The sequence below is a fragment of the Sinohyriopsis cumingii genome, chromosome 9 (assembly GCF_028554795.1).
Source record: "Sinohyriopsis cumingii isolate HCF-2022 chromosome 9, ASM2855479v2, whole genome shotgun sequence".
Classification (NCBI taxonomy): domain Eukaryota; kingdom Metazoa; phylum Mollusca; class Bivalvia; order Unionida; family Unionidae; genus Sinohyriopsis; species Sinohyriopsis cumingii.
The window spans coordinates 117773177-117796239 of NC_142969.1; the positions used below are offsets into that span (position 1 = coordinate 117773177).

Consider the following 23063-nt stretch of genomic DNA (forward strand, 5'->3'; position numbering starts at 1 on the left):
ACTTCACCGATCTGTACTTACTTATAAGTCTAGTCAAACTGCAAACAACCAAGATCCTGTGCTGCCATATCATAATGTGCCTGCAGACCAGGGTCTATGTTGTTTGTTCTACTGATTACACCTAACAAACTGCACAGACCCAGTCCTGCCGACGAATTATGCGACGGCCGATCTTGGTCTGTTCAGTTTGGAGTTGGACTCGTGTTATAGGCGTGTGTGAACGGTATCAAACTCATAAATTAAACGCTTATTTAGCATTCCTCAGCAGTACATTTCTTTGGTATAGTACTGCTTCTTGTATTTGGCTTGGCCCTATATCTGTCTGGCAACAAATGTCTGGCCGTATGAAACAAGTTAGTCATGAAATTAGATTGCCTGTTCTTCATCATTTACGATGCCAGAAAGAAATTTACAAAACAGAATGAGGTCGTGTCTTGAGGTAACGTCTAATTTAAAATGCCTACTGTTCCGCTGAAGTTACGAGAGAGTAAACCTGTTGCTTATTGAACAACTTTCTTTGCTGAGAGACGCGACGTGTCTTGGTGCTTAGTTTGTTGCTGCATTATAACGACATTGTTCCACCGTAAAGCATCACCATTAAGAAAAGACTTATTTTGGAATAAAAATGTGACCGTATATATTTTGAAAAGGTATCAGTTTTGGTTTTCTGAATATTCAGCAGTAATGATCACAATTTGCGGTAATTAATTCTTATTGTTTCTTGTTCTTGAGGGTGGGAATTTTAACTTAAGAAGATGCCTCATTTACCTTTTTCGAACGCACGTGTACTGTGAGGGATAAACTTAATATTAATAAATATGTCTGATTTACTTCTTTGTTCTGTTCGATTTCTTACAAATTTGAAATTTAGACGAAAATCTGTTTCTTGTTAAAAGGAAACGTTCCATTGCAAAATACAGGTTTCGTCTGAATTTCCAATTCACTTGGTGTGCTTTATTCAGCTTACAATTTGCAAGCGGAATAAAGCACACCACGTGATTCATAATTATCCATTCCATTATCAACCTTAATGCAAGCTGAATAAAGCACACCACATGAAGAATAAGTCTCAGTTCGATTTTTAACCTAAATGCAAGCTGAATAAAGCACACCACATGAAGAATAAGTCTCAATTCGATTTTTAACCTAAATGAAAACTGAATAAAGCACACCACATGAAGAATAAGTCTCAATTCGATTTTTAACCTAAATGCAAGCTGAATAAAGCACACCACATGAAGAATAAGTCTCAATACCATTTTTAACCTAAATGCAAGCTGAATAAAGCACACCACATGAAGAATAAGTCTCAATTCGATTTTTAACCTAAATGCAAACTGAATAAAGCACACCACGTGCATCGTCATAATCCATTCCATGTTTAACCAAAATGCAAGCCGAATAAAGCACACCACGTGAACTGAGATTTTCCATTTCATTTTTAACCAAAATGCACACTCAGTAAAGCGCACCACATTACTAATAATTCTCAATTTCATATTTAACTTAAATGCAATTAATACTTCAGCAATCTTACTCAGTTACTTAAAAAAAGACAAGTCATCCAGTATTACGGGTAAAAGCAAGTAATAGGGTACCGTAATACATCGATAATTAATAATGAATCACTTCTGAATTTTTTAGGGAGTAAAGCATCTTCAGGCAATTTGGGAAAAAATTTCCTTTTTATGTGTGTTCTGATTGTACAAATTTCGTTTTCTTTATTTAGGTTCAACCCGGTACCCCATCTGAGGGACTCCTTCACGCTGGGGATGCCATCTTGGCCATCGGTGGCACCAACGCTCAGAATCTAACACATATGCAGGCTCATCAGCTGATCAGAAGCGCGGGAAACTTATTGCAACTTACTGTTTTAAAGTAAGTATTTCGTCCTGGACTTTTTTCAAAGCATTGTACTTAGGGAGAATACTTCACGTGTAGTGTTCTCTTTCTCGTCGTGTGTTAATTCTAGAGAGTGTCAACTTGCAAACGTGTGAGTGTGTGAAAAACAATGTTTAAATTAATTGATAATGGTATTTGTTAGGTAATATTTTTGAATGCAAGATGTATTAAAGTGAAGCACTGTGTGTAGTGTTTAATACACGGATAAATGAAAAGTTAAAAATATTTTGAATTAAAGAATTTTGCTATTGATAAATAATATGTTATTGGCTATTTTATGTATTTTTATTGTGCAGTTTACAAATATTTTAAATTGAATGGTCCGTGTACAAATAAAATTAAAATACAAAAACAAAATCAAGCAGAGAACGTGTATAGATCATTTTAATATAACATGCAGGTTGATATCACTTGACACAACTACAACTAGTAGGCACATGTACAGTTATGACCATAATATGTAACACATAAATTTTGTACATGATTGGACACGGTTTTGAAATAACGTGCGAAGGGTATTCATTGTTAACAAATATGATATTAAATCATTCTCCCCCCCCCACAAAAAAATTAATTAATTTCGACAAATCTAAACATATTAGTTATTGTTGAATCTTATTATACTCCTGTAATACGTCGTTTAATATTCACCAGTTACTGCCCGTCTGTTCACAGGTTGTGTGTAGTTCCCAAATCACTTGTATCATACATTATGTTTTAAAATTGTTATGTATTTCCATATTTTTCCAAGTTCCATTACTACAGCTAACATGTCTGTCTTCCACCTGGGCAGCCGATGCACTTATCAGTGCGTATCCATGTGGTCATTTAGGAACACTTACTCAAAATATTAATTGTTGTTAAAAAAATGAATACTAAAATAATTTAACCAAAGTCTATTCAATCATGGTTCTAGAATGTTTTGCACCTTAAATGTTATCAAAAACCTTCCAGACAAAAATTACTGATCGTTGTGGACTTTTGCAATTATGACAATGTACTAAACTGAGTCAAGAAAAGAGGACATCGGGTCTATCAGAACAAATAACAGGGTAGTACGAATTTATTCTCCACACACTGCTTTACTTGTGACATAACAGTGCATGTCATTCAGTCTCGTACTTGTACTGGATCATGCCTTTAGGTTGACTTTGTCCAAAAATGTCAACATAATTTAACATTGTTTTCGCCGTATGTATTTCTCGGTTCGTGTAAATATCATATACACTTTAGTATTCAACATCTCTCAGTATAAGATGGCAATAAATGTAAGTATACATGTTCTACGCAAATAAAGAATGATTCAGTAACGCGTTTGTAACTTCTTCTTAAACATGACCACTTATCTTTTTGCAAGTACTTTGAATACAATTTTAGCACAAATTATGTTTGTTTCTTGTTGTAGTAGTTTTTCTGTGTCTTTATGTGTGTGCGATTAGGATTTTTAAACGTAGCGATAACAATTTTTCAGTCATATCGCTACGATGTCTGCAGTGTGGCAGTTTATAGTGATGTCTAGCACAGGGGCATCATGCCTCAGACAGGTAGCATCATGTTCCATCCAGTCACATTATCGTGACACCAGGCCGACCAGTCCTAACACTAACCTTTTAATGCTGAGCGCCTAGCGAGGCAGCTGTTAGTACCATTTTTGTAAGTCTTTGGTATGACTGGTCGGGGTTCAAACCCGCGACCTCTCGCTTCCGAGGCGGACGCTCAAACCAATAGGCCACCGGAGCGGTCATGTAGTAGTTTTAAAATTCGGATAGGTAGGTCTTTTTTTAATATTATATCTTTTGTAACCTTGGCGAAAAAAGTGTAAGGCCAGCAATGAGAAACAGGGATGGTTAGTCGAATTAAAAGATATTTCTTTTACCTAACTCTGATCACAGTAGAAGGAACGGTGGCATAATAAAAACACATCACCATCTAAAATAGCTTTTCAACCCAGAAGTTATTCCAAATTTTCTCCATCGGATAGAGAACTAATAAACATGAATGATATATCATATATGAAAACGCATCTCTTTGTGCTGGTATTACTTAACACGCTTACGGGTGAAACCCAAAAACTCGTTTATCCAAAGCAAGTCTATGCAAAAGTTGATTTTTATTTTTTAAATATAGTAGAAATGTACAATGTATTGGTTTTATAAGCTGACAGCCGCTAAATAACAAGGAAACCAAATTATTTCACCATGTCATGTTAAAGTTCACATGTGTTTAAGGGGTATGATCGCCCAAAGTCATGACATTCAAAAGTCAGATTATTTTGAAGACAGTTAAGTTACAGCATGCTTAAAAAAATAAGCAGTCCCTGACAAAATATGTTGAGATGATTTGGTACAAGTGATGGTATGTGGACATGTTGCAAATTTTCTGTGTGCTTAGTGCTTGTGCTACAAAAAACATTTAAAGTTTGTGGGGAAAAAATGTTATAGAGCTAGGAGTTAGTTAACGATGTATTGGGTTTAACGACATTTCTCAGCGCAAGATAGGATACACATGACAACCAGTATATCTGGTACAGGAAGATCCTGGGAAAACCCTGGAAAGAACCATTGACTACAACTTTCTCAGACTAGAACCCATGCAGGTAGAGGTGTGATGGCAATGATCGCTAAAGGCGAGTGGCTTAGACTACTCGGCCACCCTGGACCCTGTTAGTGAGTGAAGCAAGCATGCTACTTATGTGATCTGTATAGTTTCTATCAGTATGCTAGATCATCAACAAGTCGGTTGAATTTTTGTTTTTATCATGCGTGATTGGTGTAAACTTTCTTTCCCCAGGGGACATTTTGGAGACTTGGGAAATGTAAAGCCAAAAGGACCAGTGAAATTTTCACCCTGGAGACATTCGTAAACACACAGGAAACTATAGGACTTTTGGATTTATCGGATTATGTACGATCAACATTCAAGACAATGGTTTCGGGAGAATGAGGAGTTGGAAAAGGAAGCTAGCAGAAGAAGCAGTGGAGATTTTTATGTGAAATATTATGCAAATATTTTATATGTGCATGGAAAATGCAGTGATCACTGTACACTTAACAGCGTGGATATCAAGATGTATATTTTATTAATACAAATAGGGATAGCACATCCCCTTATCGCACTCCGTCCGAGTTTTGAAAATAATCTTCCAAGTTTCATATATAATGACCTGCGTTTGCTTGCATACCAACTGCGTCTCAAGATGTAAAATTTAAGCATGGTATCACTATTTAAAGTCAGCTATTGAACAAAGTGCGTTTTATTTCTTTTTAAACCTAAAAATAAGTGTGTAATATACCCTTTTCCAAATAATGAAATGGAGACAGACACATAACAGATGCACAAGATGGTTGTGAAGCAATACTTTTGCACTTCACATATGAAGGAAAGCTGATGTGTATGAAATAAGTCATTGTATAATAGTAAATTCACATCCGATACTTGACTGTGTGGAGATTTAAAGCAAAGACACAATATACTCATCCTATTATTAGTGGTTAATGAAATGATGTCCTTGTTGTTTCAGTGCACATTGAATTCTAACACACAATTTAACTGCTGCATTTTCAATACTGAATTGGTGATGTATGCATTGAAACTAAATTTTGTTTGTGAATGATAAATTTTTTGTATGCGTCAGTCATTCCAGCAACCCTTTCTGAAAATAGAAGGCATGGAGTAATGCCATTTTTGATATAAAAAAAAAGGTGGGAGAAAAAGTAGGCAAAAATAGGGATATGTTATAAACAAAAACAGTATGAATTTTATGTAAATTACTGAAACAAGAAAACATCTATTTGATTTACTTTTTGTAAACTTGGAAAGAGCATGCTTTTGTTCAGAGACTAGCTTTCTCCATAGTCCATGTTGCCTCAAACGTATTCAGTACCCAGCTTCACAACCCAGAGACCATTATCTGAATTTGCTTCACTACATCCATTCATGCAGTGTGCAATCGATTTTTAAAATAAAATATTGACAACAACTAGGGATTGTAGCAGAGTTGTGGAAAATGTAGGCGAAAATTGGGGTCCAACTTTTTTTAGCAAAAACTAGAGCTGCTGGAAAGACTGCATTGTTGACAAGATTCTTTACTTTGTTCTGAACTACCTACACAATAATTGTACAGATTAACCTATGTAAATATATTCACCCTGTTAAATATTTGTTACTTTGTTTACAAAGTTGCCATGACATTAATAAGTTATTAGAAAAGAAGAAAAGATGGACAAGAGTGACTGATCTCTGCACATTTGTGCATTACATTTAAATTTCCTGTGGGATGAAAACCAGTCCTATAGTTTTATTCTTGTTCTAGTGATGAAATGCAATAGTAAAATCATTTAAAAAAATTCTGATTCTAATTTTGAAAGTTAAAGAACAGCTTGTGCATTGCCTATTGGGGTGTTAGAACATGACAGACTGTCATGCTGTTTGCTCTAGACTTGCACCAAAATGCCTGTTGAACAGCTACTATTGAAGATACAATAAAGGTAGCAACAGAAACACAGATGACTGATGAAAAAAACTTGGATGGAAAATAACTGAACAGGCAACTCAGAGCAAATCTATGTTCACTGGCTAAATTCAGAATGATAATTTTACTTGGGCTGGCAAACAGAACCCTTAAAAAACAATAATAACATTCCCCCCTCCAAGCAAACAAGAATTAACCCTAATTAGCAGCAGAAATTCACTCTGGCCCATAAAAACAAAATGAATTAAAAAAAACCCCAAAGATGTCATTTCTCAGAAGAGGTTAGTATGGATGAAGTAACGAGAATTTTGAGCAATTTGAATCAAGTACACACTGGGATTTCTATTACATTTCTTAATATAATGTGTTCAGCTGTCACCCTGTCTTGACAATATGTATTCAACTATCACCATGTATAGACATGTGTAGGCAAATGTGTGGCTGTCCACATCTAGACAATGTGTTCAGCTGTCATCATGTTCAGACAAATGTGTGACTGTCCCCATCTAGACAATGTGTTCAGTTGTCATCCTGTTTAGACAAATGTGTGACTGTCCCCATCTAGACAATGTGTTCAGCTGTCATCCTGTTTAGACAAGTGTGTCTGTCCCATCTAGACAATGCATTCAGCTATCATCCTGTTTAGACAATATGTGTATCTGTCACCCTATCTAGACAATATATGTGTGGCTGTCTATCCCAAACAAGTAGAAAAATACATTGTTGATCTCTATGTATGGCTAAAAAAAATTATTTGTAAACACTATGGGTCTTGTTTTCACTAAACTTCCAAAAAGTTATCCGCACTTTATTTTTAGTTTGTTAAATATACCTTTTGTCTTTTATTATTCAAGACAGTAATTAATATTTTGTTTTACAAAATCCTCGTCAGTGAGAAATTTAAAACAAAATCATGAGGCGGCTGTATGATGTCCTCCATTTTAAAAAAATATTTGTATATATATCCTTATGCACGTTTTATGTTCATGTTTAACACAGACGTAAATTGTATTCAGGAAAATGTTTAAAGGTTCGCAGGATTACTCTATTCGCAAGTGAGATTACAAATTGGGAGGTATTTATCTTTATATTTTTAAAGTAAAACACATAATTGCATAAAAAAGGTTTCTCCAACTGACATGAAATCAACTTATTTGATTCTGGAGACGACAGGAGGTGGGGGTGGAAGAAAAAAAACATGTTCTGGCAATTGATTTTTCATTATTGATTATTGATCTACATGAAAGCCATAAAAACACTAATAAAATCAATACCAAGGTATTGCAAAGTGTAGAAAATTGGAAGCTTATTGAAGAAAGGATCAGGGTGTGATTGGCAAGGCCGAAATGTGCAATAAAAATCACTCATCATTTTCAGTTAATTTTTAACATTGCCAAAATATCATACAATCTGGACTGTTAAAGTATATTAGGTTAAGGTATAACCTTAATGTTTTTGTTGGATTGTACAAACAATAAAATTAAGACATCACCATTTACTATGTTCTTATTCTTTTTCTTTCCATCTCAATTTATGCATCATTCACCAAGGAACCTTAGCAGATGATAGTGTGTGGAAGTACAGAAAGTGTTTTCCATTTTTAAAATTAATGACGTACTGTGGGCAACTAAGCTGTCTGTGTGTGTGTGATTTGGATTTTTAACGTAGCTTTAACAATTTTTCAGTCATATTGCAAAGATGTCTGCAGTGTGAGCAGTTTATAGTGATGCCTAGCACTGGGGTATCATGTCGCAGACATGTAGCACGATGTCCCACCCAATCACATTATCCTGACACCAGGCCGACCAGTCATAACACTAACCTCTTAATGCTGAGCACTAAGCGAGGCAGTTGTTAGTACCATTTTTGTAAGTCTTTGGTATGATTCTTCCGGGGAGCGAACCCACGACCTTCCACATCCGAGGCGAACACTCCAACCACAGTCTGTCTGTCTCTTTATATATAGATATATATATATATATAGATATATATATATATATATATATATATATATATATATATATATATATATATATATATATGTATGTATCACATACATTAAAATTAAAATGGCTTTTAAAGTTTTAAAGTGTTGGTATAAAACCTTTTGATACACCAATAAGATTGGTGTATCAAATTGTGATCCACCCATGGCGTAATAATACGCATATATAAACATTCTTGCAATGGCGCCCTTGCAACTGTGCTGTCCACTCAGTAATCATTAACGACGTAAGAAAATAATGATAAAAAATATTAATAATCCCCATTTTGTAAATGAATTTAATATGGTACACAATTTCATTGCAATCCTTTGTTTTCTGTTCCCCCTCCTCTCTCATACATAAGGGACAAAATAAGCAGAAATCTGGAGAGAGAGAAAAATAATTTGGACTGGAAGAAAACCTTGAAATTGGACTTTCACCAAGTAATTTACAAGAATATGGATCATTTTAACGGTATGTGTGCACTTTCCTTGGGATTTATCTACAATGTTTATAAAATCAATAATACATTGTTGACATTATACAGTAAATTTCTTGGTTATGTGGTACACATACTTTGATGCATTTAATGTTTTGTTGTTGTTGTTTCTTAAACCTATTACAATGTTCTAAAAATTGATCATTATTAATTAAATATGAAAATGTCCAGAGGCCGCCTCTCTCTCTCTCTCTCTCTGGACCATCACAGCAAAATACAGGCAAAAATCTGTGAGGTTCTCTTTTTACGGACATGGCTGGATCCAAGAACGAGGGCAAACTGTTGAAAAGATAAGCCTAGAGGGTTTGTGTTATTCCACGATGTCTCTGGACTTTATGATTTTATGGTTGTTAGTACTGTTATTAAAGCAGAATAGTGACTTAGATTAACCGTAAATATGTTAAAATAGTTTAATTACCTCTTGTTGGTTTGTCATTTTGCTTAGTTTTTATTTCACACTAATTTCCATGCACCAGTATGTGAATGGTTGAGCATTCATGTGAATGGTGTAGCTAACCATGTTTGAAATGCTCTACTTTCTTCATTAAAGCCATCTTTCATGTTTAAATCATAAGTGTGTCTTATATTGATTTAGTCAATGTGAATAAAAAATAGAAACTAAAAAAAGAAAACAATCAAATTATCAATATGCAAAGGTGATTGTAAACAGCAACAAAAGGCACAGAACTACCTTTTTTATCAGACACACTTGGAATGGATGTGAGGAGTTATTTCACTTGGTCAGTACACATATGCCTGTAGTCAATCTTAAACTCCATTCAAAGGGCAAATATACGTATCTGGATGTGATATAAATAAAATATATGTACAGTATGTGCGCTGTATTGATGATATACCACTCATATACATTTTTCATTATAAGGAAATGAGGCTTGACGAGTTTCCTTTTAATGAAACATTTATACATCTCACGGTATATATATACAGTAGGTTATTCAAGAAACTTTGATCATCATAAATTAGCAGCAAACATACTGAAGAGTAAGTAAAAACCAAATAAATAAGCAAAGATATAGGGACTGGAAAGGTGTTTGAGCACACGATAATTAAATGTGCTCTTCAATAATATCCATTAATACAATTTTAACAGAATCAATGTATTTGTAACCTGATTACTGTGTGGCATGTATATATATATGTAGAAGAGAAGAAATGACAATAAAAACCCTCCTGAGATTGAATACGAATTTATTTTTAGTCTACTGTTTTTTTCTGCAGACACTGAAATATCAACAGAACAGAAATATACACAACACAAATAAATTGTATGTAGTTCATAACCAAAGGACAATACAATGAGATGTTCAATGCCTTGCAGCTTCAAGTATTATGCATTGTATAAGACAATTCAAATTACACTTCCTGCCTTCTTTAACAGATATTTTAACATATATACTCGCTTATAAGTTGAGTCGAACTGCACAGAAACAAAGATCCTGATAGGCTGCAGAACAATGCATCTGCAGATCGGGGTCAATGTTGTTTGTTCTGTTAATGGCTCATAATAAACAGCACAGACCCAGATCTGCTGGTGCATTATGCAATGGTGGATCTGGGTCTATGCAGTTTAACTTGCCTTATGAGTACGGATGGTAAAAGTCTTACATTAAGAGGTAACTGAGGAATATTACAGAAAGGAAATATGTGTCATAATAACTGTGTGTATCAGCATGCGGTCAAGAACACAACCATGTGAAGTTTAATTAATTAGTTAATCTGTTTTCTGAAGATGGGATTAATTATGAAAATTATCATACCATATATACTTGCTTACAGATGCATCCAACTGTAAACTGTGCTGGCAGATCTAGGTCTGTGCAGATTGTTAGGAGTAATCAGAAGAACAGACAACATAGACTCCCATCTGCAGGTGCATTATGCTACGGCAGATCTTGATATTTGTTATTTGCAGTTTGACTCGTACTTGTAAGCGAGTATATATTGTATTTTGAAATTTCATATATTTATCTTGAGAAAGTGCAGAAAGTATTCCCATAATGTTTTGAACACAAAAGAGGTTCACACACATGAAATAAAAGTAATTTCTGATATCAAGACTATAAGGAATAAATCCAAATGCTTTTGGCATGATGGAAATGTAGTACATAGTCCAGTGCATACAATATTCTTTCAGATTTTTTTGTCATGGCCATTATGAAAAATGAAATAAAATTATTATTGTCCATATTTGTTAATCTATGAATCAGTCCTTTAGCAGACATATGCGAAATGAGATCATAAAAAATTATGAACAACTTCAAGACTTTTCCAACAATTCACAATGAACACACACCACAGTTGGTATGGAAAGATGTCAACCTTAATTGCTGATTTGTACACCATATATTCTCAGTCACTGAAAATGTCAAAAATGAATGGATGGATCGATAGATGTATGAATGAATCAGGGAGGAAATATGAAACCAGTCAAACAAAATTATACATGGTGCATAAAATGCTAAAGAGAAGATAAAGGTTACTGGTGGGGTAAATTCACTGCATGGTTTGTGAGTGTCCATGTATGACATGACAGAGTCAGTAAAAAACTTGGGTGCAAGCCCTTGATCAATAAGCTTCTCAGTGACACTGTATTATTCCATACTAGATCACAAATAAACCATGCAAACAACAGGACATGTCATAAAGCAGCAAGAGGCACAAGTGTGCCTAACAGATCTCACCTGGGCAGCTGACATGTAAGCTTGCGATAGTAATGTCATACATGTATTAAACTGGAGTGGAAAAAGTTTTGAACACTTAGTAGCCACATTGTCAATTAGGCCTACCCCCCCATATTTCTTGTTTTGGATCTAATTCTAACATAACTGGGTTGAATAAGATTTCCTTTTCACTTATTTTACTTCCTCCATTTACTAACAGTGAACCAAGCTTGTGTGACTTAATTTTATTCCTTTAAGAAAAGATATTGCATTACTGAACAATTCATTTTACAATAATCTGATATACACTCTGTATATAGTTACTGAAATAATCTGCATCAGATATACCTTGCTGCGTAACTGAACTGACCACGATTCATGAATAACATGCAAAAGTAACCATTATGGAATCATGTCTATAAAATATTGGAGAAATAGCATGCATCTTTATGATTATGATGTCTAAAAAAGTTTACAATGAATGAAATGGAAGCAATTTTAACAGAACATTCAGAAAATCTGTAATTTGCTTGCTTGTTGTTTTCTTCTTTTACAACCAGAAAATTTCCATGGCAAGCATCCTAAAAATTTGAGGGTCAGAATATTTGGATTATTGACAAATTAAATTTGGAAGCATTTCAGAATAAAATCTTGTTTTTTTTCTTCAAATTAATCTTTAAAACTGGAATAAAAGTTATAAATTTAAAATAAATATATTTGTAATTAATGGCATTTAATATATGAAATGCCATAAAATAATGCATACACTTGGAATAATATAAAAACAACAAATATTTCAGACACTTGAATATGTCTGTACCATTTTATGGTATTTAGTGCCTTTGGTCAGGAGAAAATACAACAAATTAATTTCCATTTTCTTAATTTCCATTTTCTTAATTATTATTTTCCAAGTTAATCCAGTATTATTCATAAATTATTTCATCAACTCATATTTTTATTATATACTATTCTTAAACATTAACTTACAGTTCATTCAGTTTAATCCATAAGGTGTATTATTTTGCTAATTTAAATCATTTGCTTTCATATTTTTAAGTTCAGTATTATAAATTACTGAAATCTGTTTTGAATATTTTGAGCATGGGGCATAACTCTGCATAACTCTACACTTGTAATTCTGAATAGTCACAATGACAGGTTCCTTTCTCATACTTAAATTGATAGCAAACCGCATGCATAGCATTTGACAGATTTCCTTTTCTCAATGCTTTCTTTTAAATTTAGTCCAAAACTGTTGAAGAAATTGTTTATAAGTTTTCCTATTTTTAGCAACAGTGGCTGTATTTAATGATGGACTAGCATTATTTGTGTATGTACAGATAAAGCCAGGATGCTTTGTCAAGTCTGGTCAACTTCTGCTCATTGGTTTATGGAGAAGTCATAAAAAAAAATTAAATTTAATTTTAAGTCCTTTCCACGTTTGATTACAGATGAACATAATTTGAAAAAACTCGAAAGGGGGTCAGGAAGACAATGTTTTGTCAGGTTTGGTCAAATTTTAGTGAGTGGGTTTGGAGACCTCATTTAAAGTTTATTTTTTATTTGAAGGTGCAGTGGTACCATTTGTATAAACTTCAAATATTGCATTCTGTCAAACTGGATAAAATTCTGTTCAGAAGTTTTTGAGAAGTTTCGAGGCCTTTTTTAAAATACTATTTTTAGTACTTGTGCCCAAATTTGATTGTGGATTGGCATCATTTGTACAAATGTGAATGCTCTTAGTGATAAGTGCTCAGTGCCAAATATTGCAAAAACTGGTCCTATGATTTTTGAGAAGACAGTCAATACTGTTGATGCATGCCACTACTCCCACGGCCATAAGGCCAGCTCGGTCAGCAAAAGCAGTCCTAATGTTGAGTGCCAAGCGAGGCAGCTGTTAGTATCTTTTTGTAAGTCTTTGGTATGACTCGGCCAGGGATCGAACCCACGACTGCCTGCATCCAAGGGGGACGCTCTAACCACTAGGCCACCAGAGCTGTGCATAAATTAGTTTTGTTTCCTTTCAAACCTTTAATTCTAAAGAATTCTATAGCAATATAGATATGCATCTTATAGAAAGTAAACATTTCCTATTACAGTATAAAAAAACAATAAACGCAAACCTGTCAGTATCGCAGCAGGTTGGAGAAAATTTTTTCAAGAAGTAATGAGCATGTGTCAGTGATGTTTTTGTTGGTGTCACATGACTACCACATTGACATGTGTTCCCTGCATAGTGAATCTGGTTTTCTTAAAATTGCTGCAACATTTACGGATTTTCGATCGTTCTTTTCACAATAAATATTTTGAGAAGTTTATATTTTTTCATGGTTCTATAAAAATTACATGACCTTAATTTATGTTTGATTTGTTTTCCTACAGTAACACTAGAAATGGTTTATTGTTGATATCATGTGACCATATGACCTCTGATGTCATCGATATGTAGGTTGCGAGAGTTGTGTAGTCACGTGACTAGGAATGCAAATAGCCAGATCCCGGTAAACTTTCAGCAACGACGTACTTTTGTCTCATCTGTCAGCGGATTAAATACATAACGAATGCTATGATCGCAATTTCTGAGAAAATAAATCATATTCTTATCAATTTCATGCAGGTATATCTCGATGAAAAGTCGTTCAAGTTTGCTGGGCTGGCTAGTAAGCAGCTACCCCATGCTGATGGTGTTGGCGAATTCCAACTTTCTGATAGGGAATGGACTCTGACCCTACACCCCAACATAAATATCCAATTATTAAAAATGGTAAAAAGGGTCAGAGGAAACTTGGACTAATGTCAATGTGGTAGTCCCGTGATGCAACAAAACTCCAGAAGTTGTTCTCGGAATATATAAATATGGAAAATTTTGTGTTCTTTCATTTTGTATTTTTATTACAACCAGTATGTGACTTTCAGTTAATATTTACTTTTTCTCTACAACATTTGAAAATGTGAGTTGTCAGATTTGCATACTCATGCGACTAGCAATGCAAATTGCAAGTACCAGGTCATATTTCATCAACTATGATTTTAATACTTATAATTTCTAAGAAAATAAGTAATTTTCATATCCATTTCATGCCTGTATGACTTGATCTAACAATGTTTAAAGTTTGCTAGGCCATCCGGTAAGCTGCTACGCTTTACCACCATGATGTATGCCTCTTGTGATTCTAGAGTGGTCTTCAAAGCTTCAACATAAGGAAAGATACGGATATTGAGCTGACTTTGAAAATAAAAGTCTACTAGACAAATCTAATCCAACGAGTGTTTGGATTGACTCAGCATATATGTTTATTGCAAGCACCTAAATGATACATACTGCACATAACGAACATCCTTTTGTGCAATTTTAAAGGTCTTATGCCAGGATACTTTGTGTCATAATTGTTTAAATTCAGTTGAGCAGTTTTTTTTTTTAGAAGAAGGCATCTCAAATTTTGTTATCTGATTTTAGTAATGTAGCCAAATTTGATGGCAGGTCAGCATCATCTGTATAAATCTGAAAAAAAACCTTCTTGCCAGTGTGAATTTTGTCAAATTTGGTCAAATTCTGTCCATCAGTTTCAAAGTTGTTCAAGTGTTCTAGTAACAGTGGCCGAATTTAACAATTAGTGGATCAGCATCATTAACACAGATTTAAAAGGCCTTTTATGCAAGTATGCTCCTTGTCAGATTTGGTTAGATTCTGTTAAGTGGTTTGTTGTTGTTGTAGGGTTTAATGCCATTTTTCAGCACACGATAGGCTATACATGGCGGCCAGTATTAATGGTGGAGGAAGAACCAAGAAAAACCCCAGAATGAACCACCGACCCATGAGAAGCTACTGGCAAACTTTCTCACATACCCACATTGGCAGAATCCGAGACTCGAACCCACACAGACAGAGCTGAGATGGCAGTGATCCATAATGGAGAGTGCTTTAGACCACTTGGGTTAAGTGGTTTGTGAAGTCATTTAAAGGTTTCCCTAATTTTAGTAATGACTGCTCCTTTTGATAACTGATCAGCATCAATTTTGCAAACCTGAAAGGCCCTTTTACTTCCGGTAAAAGTTTGTGAAATTCTGATCAGAGAATTTGAGAAGTCATTTAAGAGTTTGCCTTTTTACATAGAGATGGCAGATCAACATCAATTGTACTAAACTAAAAGGATTTCATGCAAACATTCTTTGACAAATTTAGTAAAATTCTGAACAGTGGTTTTTGAGAATTCATTTAAAGGTTTATCTACTTTTAGTAATGAGCTGTATTTGATGATGAACTGGCATCACTTACATAAACCTGAAAAGCCCTCATGCCAGAATTCTCTTTGTCAATTTTGATAGAAATTGGTTGAGTTTTCTTTTTAGGAAGACATGGCTAGATAACTCCTTTACAAGGAAGCTTACCACCTGCTTTATGGCATGAAAAAGCACATTCTACATGAAGATCTGACAGTGACCACTTAGGGGTCATGTTCTGATGCCCATTGAATTAGCCAATGGAAATGCAGCTTTCAGAATTTGAAAGTGAATCAAATTATTCATCACACATTGATGCTCTTCAGCTATACTGCTCAGTCTCCCAAATGCAAAGGTAAAAGACTTTGTCTGATTGGCTAATAAAATTAGCATCATGGTAATAACATAGGCTACCAGAACATCACCCCTAAGCAGTCACTGTCAGATCTTCTGTGGTGGCTCACATGCAATGATGCTTACCACCTGCTTTATGGCATTAAAAAGTGTTGTGGTGGCTATTTTAAAACAATAGTCACCACCTGCTTTATGGCATTAAAAAAGGCTGGGGTGGTTTCCTTACAACAATACTCACCACCTGCTTTATGGCATTAAAAAGTGCTGTAGTGGCTCTTTTACAACAGTGCTAACCACCTGCATTATGGCATTCAAAAGGCCAGGGTGGTTTCCTTAGGGGGCGCTCACCAGATAATATGTACTTTTGAGAGAGTGATGTATGTAAGGTGAAGTAGTTCGCATTTAAAACATGCACAATGGAGAGAATATTAGCATACCTCTATGCTACATTAATGTAATGTGGATGCTATTTCTTTTGGATATTGTACTTTTGGAAATTTTACATGATTTAAGCACACTGCTAACTGAAATGACTTCTCCCTTGTGTTAAAAAATCAGCCTGAATTAGTCTAAAGTACACTATACATAGTAGCTATTAAAATAGGGAAAATTAATTTTGCCAGACTAGACAATACCAGCTTCTGAAAGTGCAATGAATGAATTACCAAATATATAAAATGTAAAAAAGGTTATTGGCTCCTTTTTATACAATTTATCTCTGAAGTTCAGGAAGTGAAAATGACCAAGTAGAGCTAGCACTTTTTTGAAAGGTGCACATTTGAAGTAAGGCCAAGCTGTATACTCTATAACCCATAGTACACCCATCAATCATACACCAAAATAAAGGGAATTAAAGGTTCTTTGCATTATACCTAAGATATACAAGGTCTTTTTTAAATAGCCAGTATAACCAGTGAGGAAAGCCGGGGAAATTCTTTTTCTTTAAAATCCTAACCCTATGCAAAATACGAAACTGTAGAGCGCCACCTTACAACAATACTCACCACCTGCTTTATGGCATTAAAAAGTGCTGTAGTGGCTCTTTTACAACAAGACTTAGCACCTGCTATATGGCATTAAAAAGTGCCATGGTGGCTCTTTTACAACAATGTGAACCACCTGCATTATGGCATAAAAAAAGGCTGGGGTGGTTTCCTTACAACAATACTCACCACCTGCTTTATGGCATTAAAAAGTGCTGTGGTGGCTCATTTACAACAGTGCTAACCACCTGCATTATGGCATTAAAAAAGGCTGGGGTGGTTTCCTTACAACAATAATCACCACATGTTTTATGGCATTAAAGAGTACTGTATTCAGTTGGATTTTTATTTTATTCTGAAAATTCTCAATTTAGCTCACTTATATAGTTCCAAGGGCTTAGACCATGCATAGAAATGGTCAGAAATTCACTGCAATACTTTTTCCGCTAATGATACATTAAGTGCCGACATCATACACTAACCATATTAACAAAATTAGTGGCATGTGGAAAATCTGCATTAATTCAATGTTTCAAGAAAGTTTACTTTTCTTCCTTCCAGTTTATTTCACACATCCTAATATTTCAAAACCTGGAATCATAAGTGCCATAACATAACAATGTACATAAATTCAGTGTCACTCAAGGACTATTTAACCACTAAATCAAATACTAAAGCAAACGATACAGGACTCTGCCGTATTAAAATATTTCCAGGACTCTTCCATAGTACCCAGGAAACTAAGGCAGTTTTACATGTCTTCTGACGTACCTGTGTACATTTTCCTTGAAAATCCTGAACAATCATATCTCAGAAAACAAAATAAAGTACAGTATATGACAGACAGAATATGAAATTGAGGTAGCTATTAGTATTTTAAAAAAATTTAATATCTTAAAACAAACCATGAATACTTACTTTAATATCTGGTGAATTTAAGACACAACAGGTGTGAATGACTTATTCTTGAGCCTACTAAAATAAACGACCATTTTGATTTGGAACCATCTGTATGTAATGTTGATGTTACATGAATGTAACATATGCTCCACATAAAAATACAAAGTACAGGTGACACCAGACACTAGTGATTACTCCTTACTGTATCACATGGCACTAGTCAATTGCTGGAGTTACAGTTCTTAGTGTTTCACTGTCAACCAACACAGCATTGGTGTTACATCACTGTTGAGTAATGTCATATCAGCCTTGCCAAGAGTGACTTGTGCAATGGAATGAGAGAAGAGGACTGCAGAGTCTTTCTTTTCTTTACACTATATTTTATTGTGTCTAGATAGTTTATTCCAATAGTCTAATGCATACAGATAGTTTATTCAAATATTTTACTTTGTCTAGAGAATATAATATAATATTTTAATGTGTCTGGAATATTAGGAATTCTAAAAAGTTGATATTTTATATTCCTCAAGAATAATCACACTGTTCTTTTCATGTGAAAACAAATTATATAGGTCAATTTGGTGCCATCTAAAGAAAAAACTTATTTCAATAATTCTTTACAACAAAAAGGATTCACCTAATGTTTATAACTTTTTTGGAATATATCTGAAGATAAACATTTTTCATTGGTTCCAGATGGTACACACAAAATATGTGAACATATGCCTTTAAGATAACATGAGTAAATCTAGAAATCTTTTCTGGGTTCTTCCTCTGCCATATATAATGTTGAAAAATGACATTAAGCTTACAAGAACAACAAAAAACTGAGAAATCTACAGTATACAAATCTTTAACAAGAATCACTAAAAGAGGCTGATATTTACTGGCTGAAAACAATTTCCAGGAATCCAAGAAAAGTCTGTTTTGTTTTAGCTGTTCAAAGCTGAAGTCATCTCTCATATTCCTAAGTGACAACAAGATTTTCAAGATGGCTATCATGTCATTTTCATTTAGGACCAACTTGACATGACAAGAAGTCTTTCTGTGAATAACCCATGTTGATATAACCATCCATTCAGGCGAAGTAGCAGTTTCAAGATGGCTATCATACTGGCCATACTGGATGTATAATGGGTACCATCATCATTTAGGATCAACAAGAAAACGTAAGAAATCTCTTGGTAAAAACCCTATATCAATATTTACCATCCATTCAGACACTGTAGTGATAAACAAGATTTTAGTGATGGCCACTTTGGATGTCAAATTGGCATCTTTTTCCATTTATGATAGATGAGACAAAATAAGAAACCTTCTGGTGAAAACCCCATTTTCAATATGATGTTCCATTCAGGAAGAAGTGATAACAAATTTTCATGATGGCTGCCATGGTGGCCATATTGAATGTCACATCTGCACCATTTTCATTCAGGACCAACTAGACATTATAACAAGTCTTCTGGAGAAACCCACATATCGATATGTTTCTTTTTGGACATAGATAAGATTTTCATGATGGGGGCCATATTAGATTTCACACTGTTTTTATTTAGGACCAGCTAGACATCAAGAAAAGTCTTTGGGTGAAAATCTCACGTCAAAGTGACTAGGAGTAGCGATTACAAGCTTTCATACTGGATATCCAAGTAGCACCATTTTCATGACCATCCATTTAGATTGATGAGCAACAACGTTGTCAAGATGGCTGCTATGGTGGCCATATTGCATATACAAGCACCATTTTCATTTAGTACCAACTAGACATCATAAGTCTTGTAATGAAAGCTTATGCCAATATGACTGTTCAGGAGGAGTAGCAGTAACAAAAGTTTTAAGTTGGTTGCCACTGTGGCCATCCATATTGGATGTCAAATGGGCATCATTTTTATTTTGAACCAACTAGATCATGTGATGAACGTCTGCATAAAGTTTCATTGCAATCTTCTGGGTAGTTTAGGAGGTGTCACGGTAACAAACTTATGTTAATGGACCAACAGACCATTGTATAAGCTCTTCTGGTCTATAATCAAAAGAGCTAAAGCTGATACCTCTTCTATTGTTCTATTGCTAACTCGTTTTGCCTTGGAAACTGTTAGTGTAATGTATTTTTCCAGGACATAATAATATAATAGATCCTTCAAAGTCTACTGAAATGCATATTTTAGTCTTAAAAAGAGTGATTTGTTAGTTTTAACAGAAAAATTATTAAAACGACGAGGGATTAAAAAAGAAAACGTGAATGGGTGAAGATCCAATCAAGTATAAGATCCAGAATGCTAAATTCCATAGTCTTATTCTGTACACTTTAGAACTGAACACCTCAACAGTTTTTGTCTTCAATGGCACAATCTGGTGATTATGTAAGAAATTCCAGTGCCAACATTGTGATGTTGGTGCAAACATTACGACTGTAAATTTTAAAATATGGCCCTTTTAAAAATTTGGATAAAAAATCACAAAAAAAACTATTTTAAAATTTTACCTTGCTATGTTCTATATTACAACACAAAACAATAATTTCAACAAGTCTAGCATAATTAAAGAATCAAATTTAACCTGTTAACTTGAATATTATTAAAATAAAGGATTAGCCATGCACTGTGGTTACTGACATTTAAATTTAACAATAGATTTCCATTTTAAAATATCAGAAAGTGTTAGAATATCTTTTATTTTCAGAAGTCTATACAGACTGGATGTATACAGCAGTCACAATATTTTTTCCCATTTCTTCTTCTTCAAAAGAATTCTCAAGAAAAAATTTCATGGATAATTATCTTGAAAAAATGACCATTCATTACCAAAAAATGACCATTCATTACCAAAATGACCATTCATTACCAAAATGTTGTCCTTCTTCTCTTCATGCTGGATGAATTATTTGCAGAACTTTTATCAGTTTTCTTTCTTCTCTTAAGTTCAAAAGGAACCGTGTCAGGTGATGGAAATTTGAAGGTTATCTCACAGTCTATGTTCACTTTTGAATCTGAGTTCCCTGAGGTTGATGACTTTGATTCTGTCTGCATGGATAAGGACTGCATATTTTCATTTGGAATGCTTTCTACAGACTGACATTTCAATTTGTGTACATCAGACCCACTGCTTTCTGAGGATTCCAGGGGTACTGCTAAAGGTTCACTTTCCACAATGTCACGAAGTTTGCTCTGTTTGTAGAAGACAATATAGGCCTGGGCTTGAAGCACATCATCCTGAGTTACCAACTGTAGTCTAGAGTCATTACAATGAACCCATGATGCTGCAAAGTTAAAGTATGTGTGTCAGCTTCTTTACGATACAAAGTGAAATCACAAAGATTGCATGGTTGCTACAACCATGAAGCCAAATGATCCAATCAATAATGATTCACGAGACCACATAACCCTTTCCTGAATTACAAGTACACTGGAACCTGTCTTAAAAGACCACCACTTCTGCCAAAACATAACAAGAATGACGAAATATTGGAAATATAACAAGAACCACATTTGTTTCTCTCAAGTAAAACTACATGCAGTGTGCACAATGATGACAAGGCCACTCAGACAAAAAAAAAGGAATTTTTTTGTGAAAAATATCACATAAAGATCAATACATTTTATCAAACTAATGACTTTACAGAGAACTGTCTATGGATGGTCAATAACCCCCAAGATATAATTTAAACTTTATGGGATACAGTGTACACCATATCCAGTGAAAGCTTAATTGGGTAGGCAACCACAGCCACCTGTTGGTAGTAAGGGGAGGTAATAAGAAGAATTGGAAAGAGCTTTTTCCCTTCATTTCGGTTGTATACAGATGGGAATTTTCTTCCATCATTTCTGACCTTCTTTTTTAATGTGATTACGGAGGTTATTCAAAGGAGAATGGAAATTTTTGGGTTGACAACCTCATCTATTTTATACCATCAGATATATTTACTGGCAATTGTGGTTCACAGTAAGGGAATCTTGCTGCATTAGGTCTGGTTTACAAATGGATATGAAATATTATCTTAACTTTTCTTTTGTTTTAATGATTTATGTAAAGTAAGTGTTTGTGTTTAACCATGCAGCAGCACATTAATGACTAGATGGTGACAAACAAACTGCAAAAAAATCATTACACAAAAACTTTAGGAAGAAAAACCCTTCCAAATAAATTTGATTATGTAGTAATACAATATAAAAAAATTGTAAAGGTATTAAAATTGTGTAAAATGTACATAAAATACTATGTATGTAAAGCAAATGGTATTAAAATTGTGTAAAATATATGTAAAATATCATGTATGTGAAGGAAAAGGCTTTAAAATTGAGTAAACTGTATATGAATACAAAAATGTATGTATGGGGAAAGTATTTAAACTGTAAAATGTATGTGAAGGTAATCGTCTTAAATTTTTTTAAAATGTATATAAAATACAATGTATGTAAAAGGGAAAGGTATTAAAAATGTGTAAAATGCTTATAAAATACAAAAATGTATGTATGGGGAAAGTATTTGAAGATAAAAGTTTAATGTGGCTAAATGAAAACAACACAGACTAAATGAAATCTACATAGACTTCACTTGTGAAATTCAAATTATTTCAGGTCAGTTAATGGCAAATGTAAAGCAGCAGGATGTAGGTAAATGCCAGAATTGGGAACTGTGACATTAATATCCATCAAAATCATTCCAAGTGTGAAACAGACATCTTCAAACATGTTACATAAATATTCAATTGTTATTAAAGTCAGTCACATTATGTTATAAAAGGGTCCTTCCAAATAAACTCTTCTCAGAGACATGTACTTTGCCAAACTCTTTGATAGATATGTATTTTGCTGAACTCTTTTGTGAGACATGTATTTTGTCTGGATAATTTGTTTGAATCATAAAGATTTCTAGAAAGAATGTTAAATTTGAGATCCTCATTGAGGCAAATTCATAAACAATCTTATCACTAAAGATTCATATTTTTAATCTCGCAATGACAAGTCAAAAACAACAGGTCTAAGGTGGGTCTGATATTGCTCACCTGGCTTGCCTGAATAGTTGACCAGTTCAGAGAAATGATGAAAATTAACAACTAACACT

At 34.1% G+C, this 23063-nt stretch overlaps 2 protein-coding genes across 3 annotated transcripts in view; one reads left to right on the top strand and one right to left on the bottom strand.

Moving 5' to 3' along the window:
- LOC149792539 (PDZ and LIM domain protein 1-like) overlaps positions 1-7871 on the top strand; it is a 35358-nt gene extending 27487 nt beyond the window's left edge. Inside the window, exons 2-3 of the mRNA XM_089971187.1 lie at positions 1730-1878; positions 4693-7871. Of these exons, the coding sequence (XP_089827313.1) occupies positions 1730-1878; positions 4693-4765 (222 nt within the window). The 3' untranslated portion in view covers positions 4766-7871. The remainder of the gene's footprint in view (positions 1-1729; positions 1879-4692) is intronic.
- Positions 7872-8701: 830 nt separating this feature from the next.
- The window catches only part of LOC149792540 (ubiquitin carboxyl-terminal hydrolase 44-like), a 109070-nt gene continuing 94708 nt past the window's right edge, over positions 8702-23063 (bottom strand). For both annotated transcript variants that reach the window (XM_089971186.1, XM_089971185.1), the window contains exon 17: positions 8702-21258. In XM_089971186.1, coding sequence (XP_089827312.1) covers positions 20840-21258 — 419 coding nt within the window. In that variant the 3' untranslated portion in view covers positions 8702-20839. The remainder of the gene's footprint in view (positions 21259-23063) is intronic.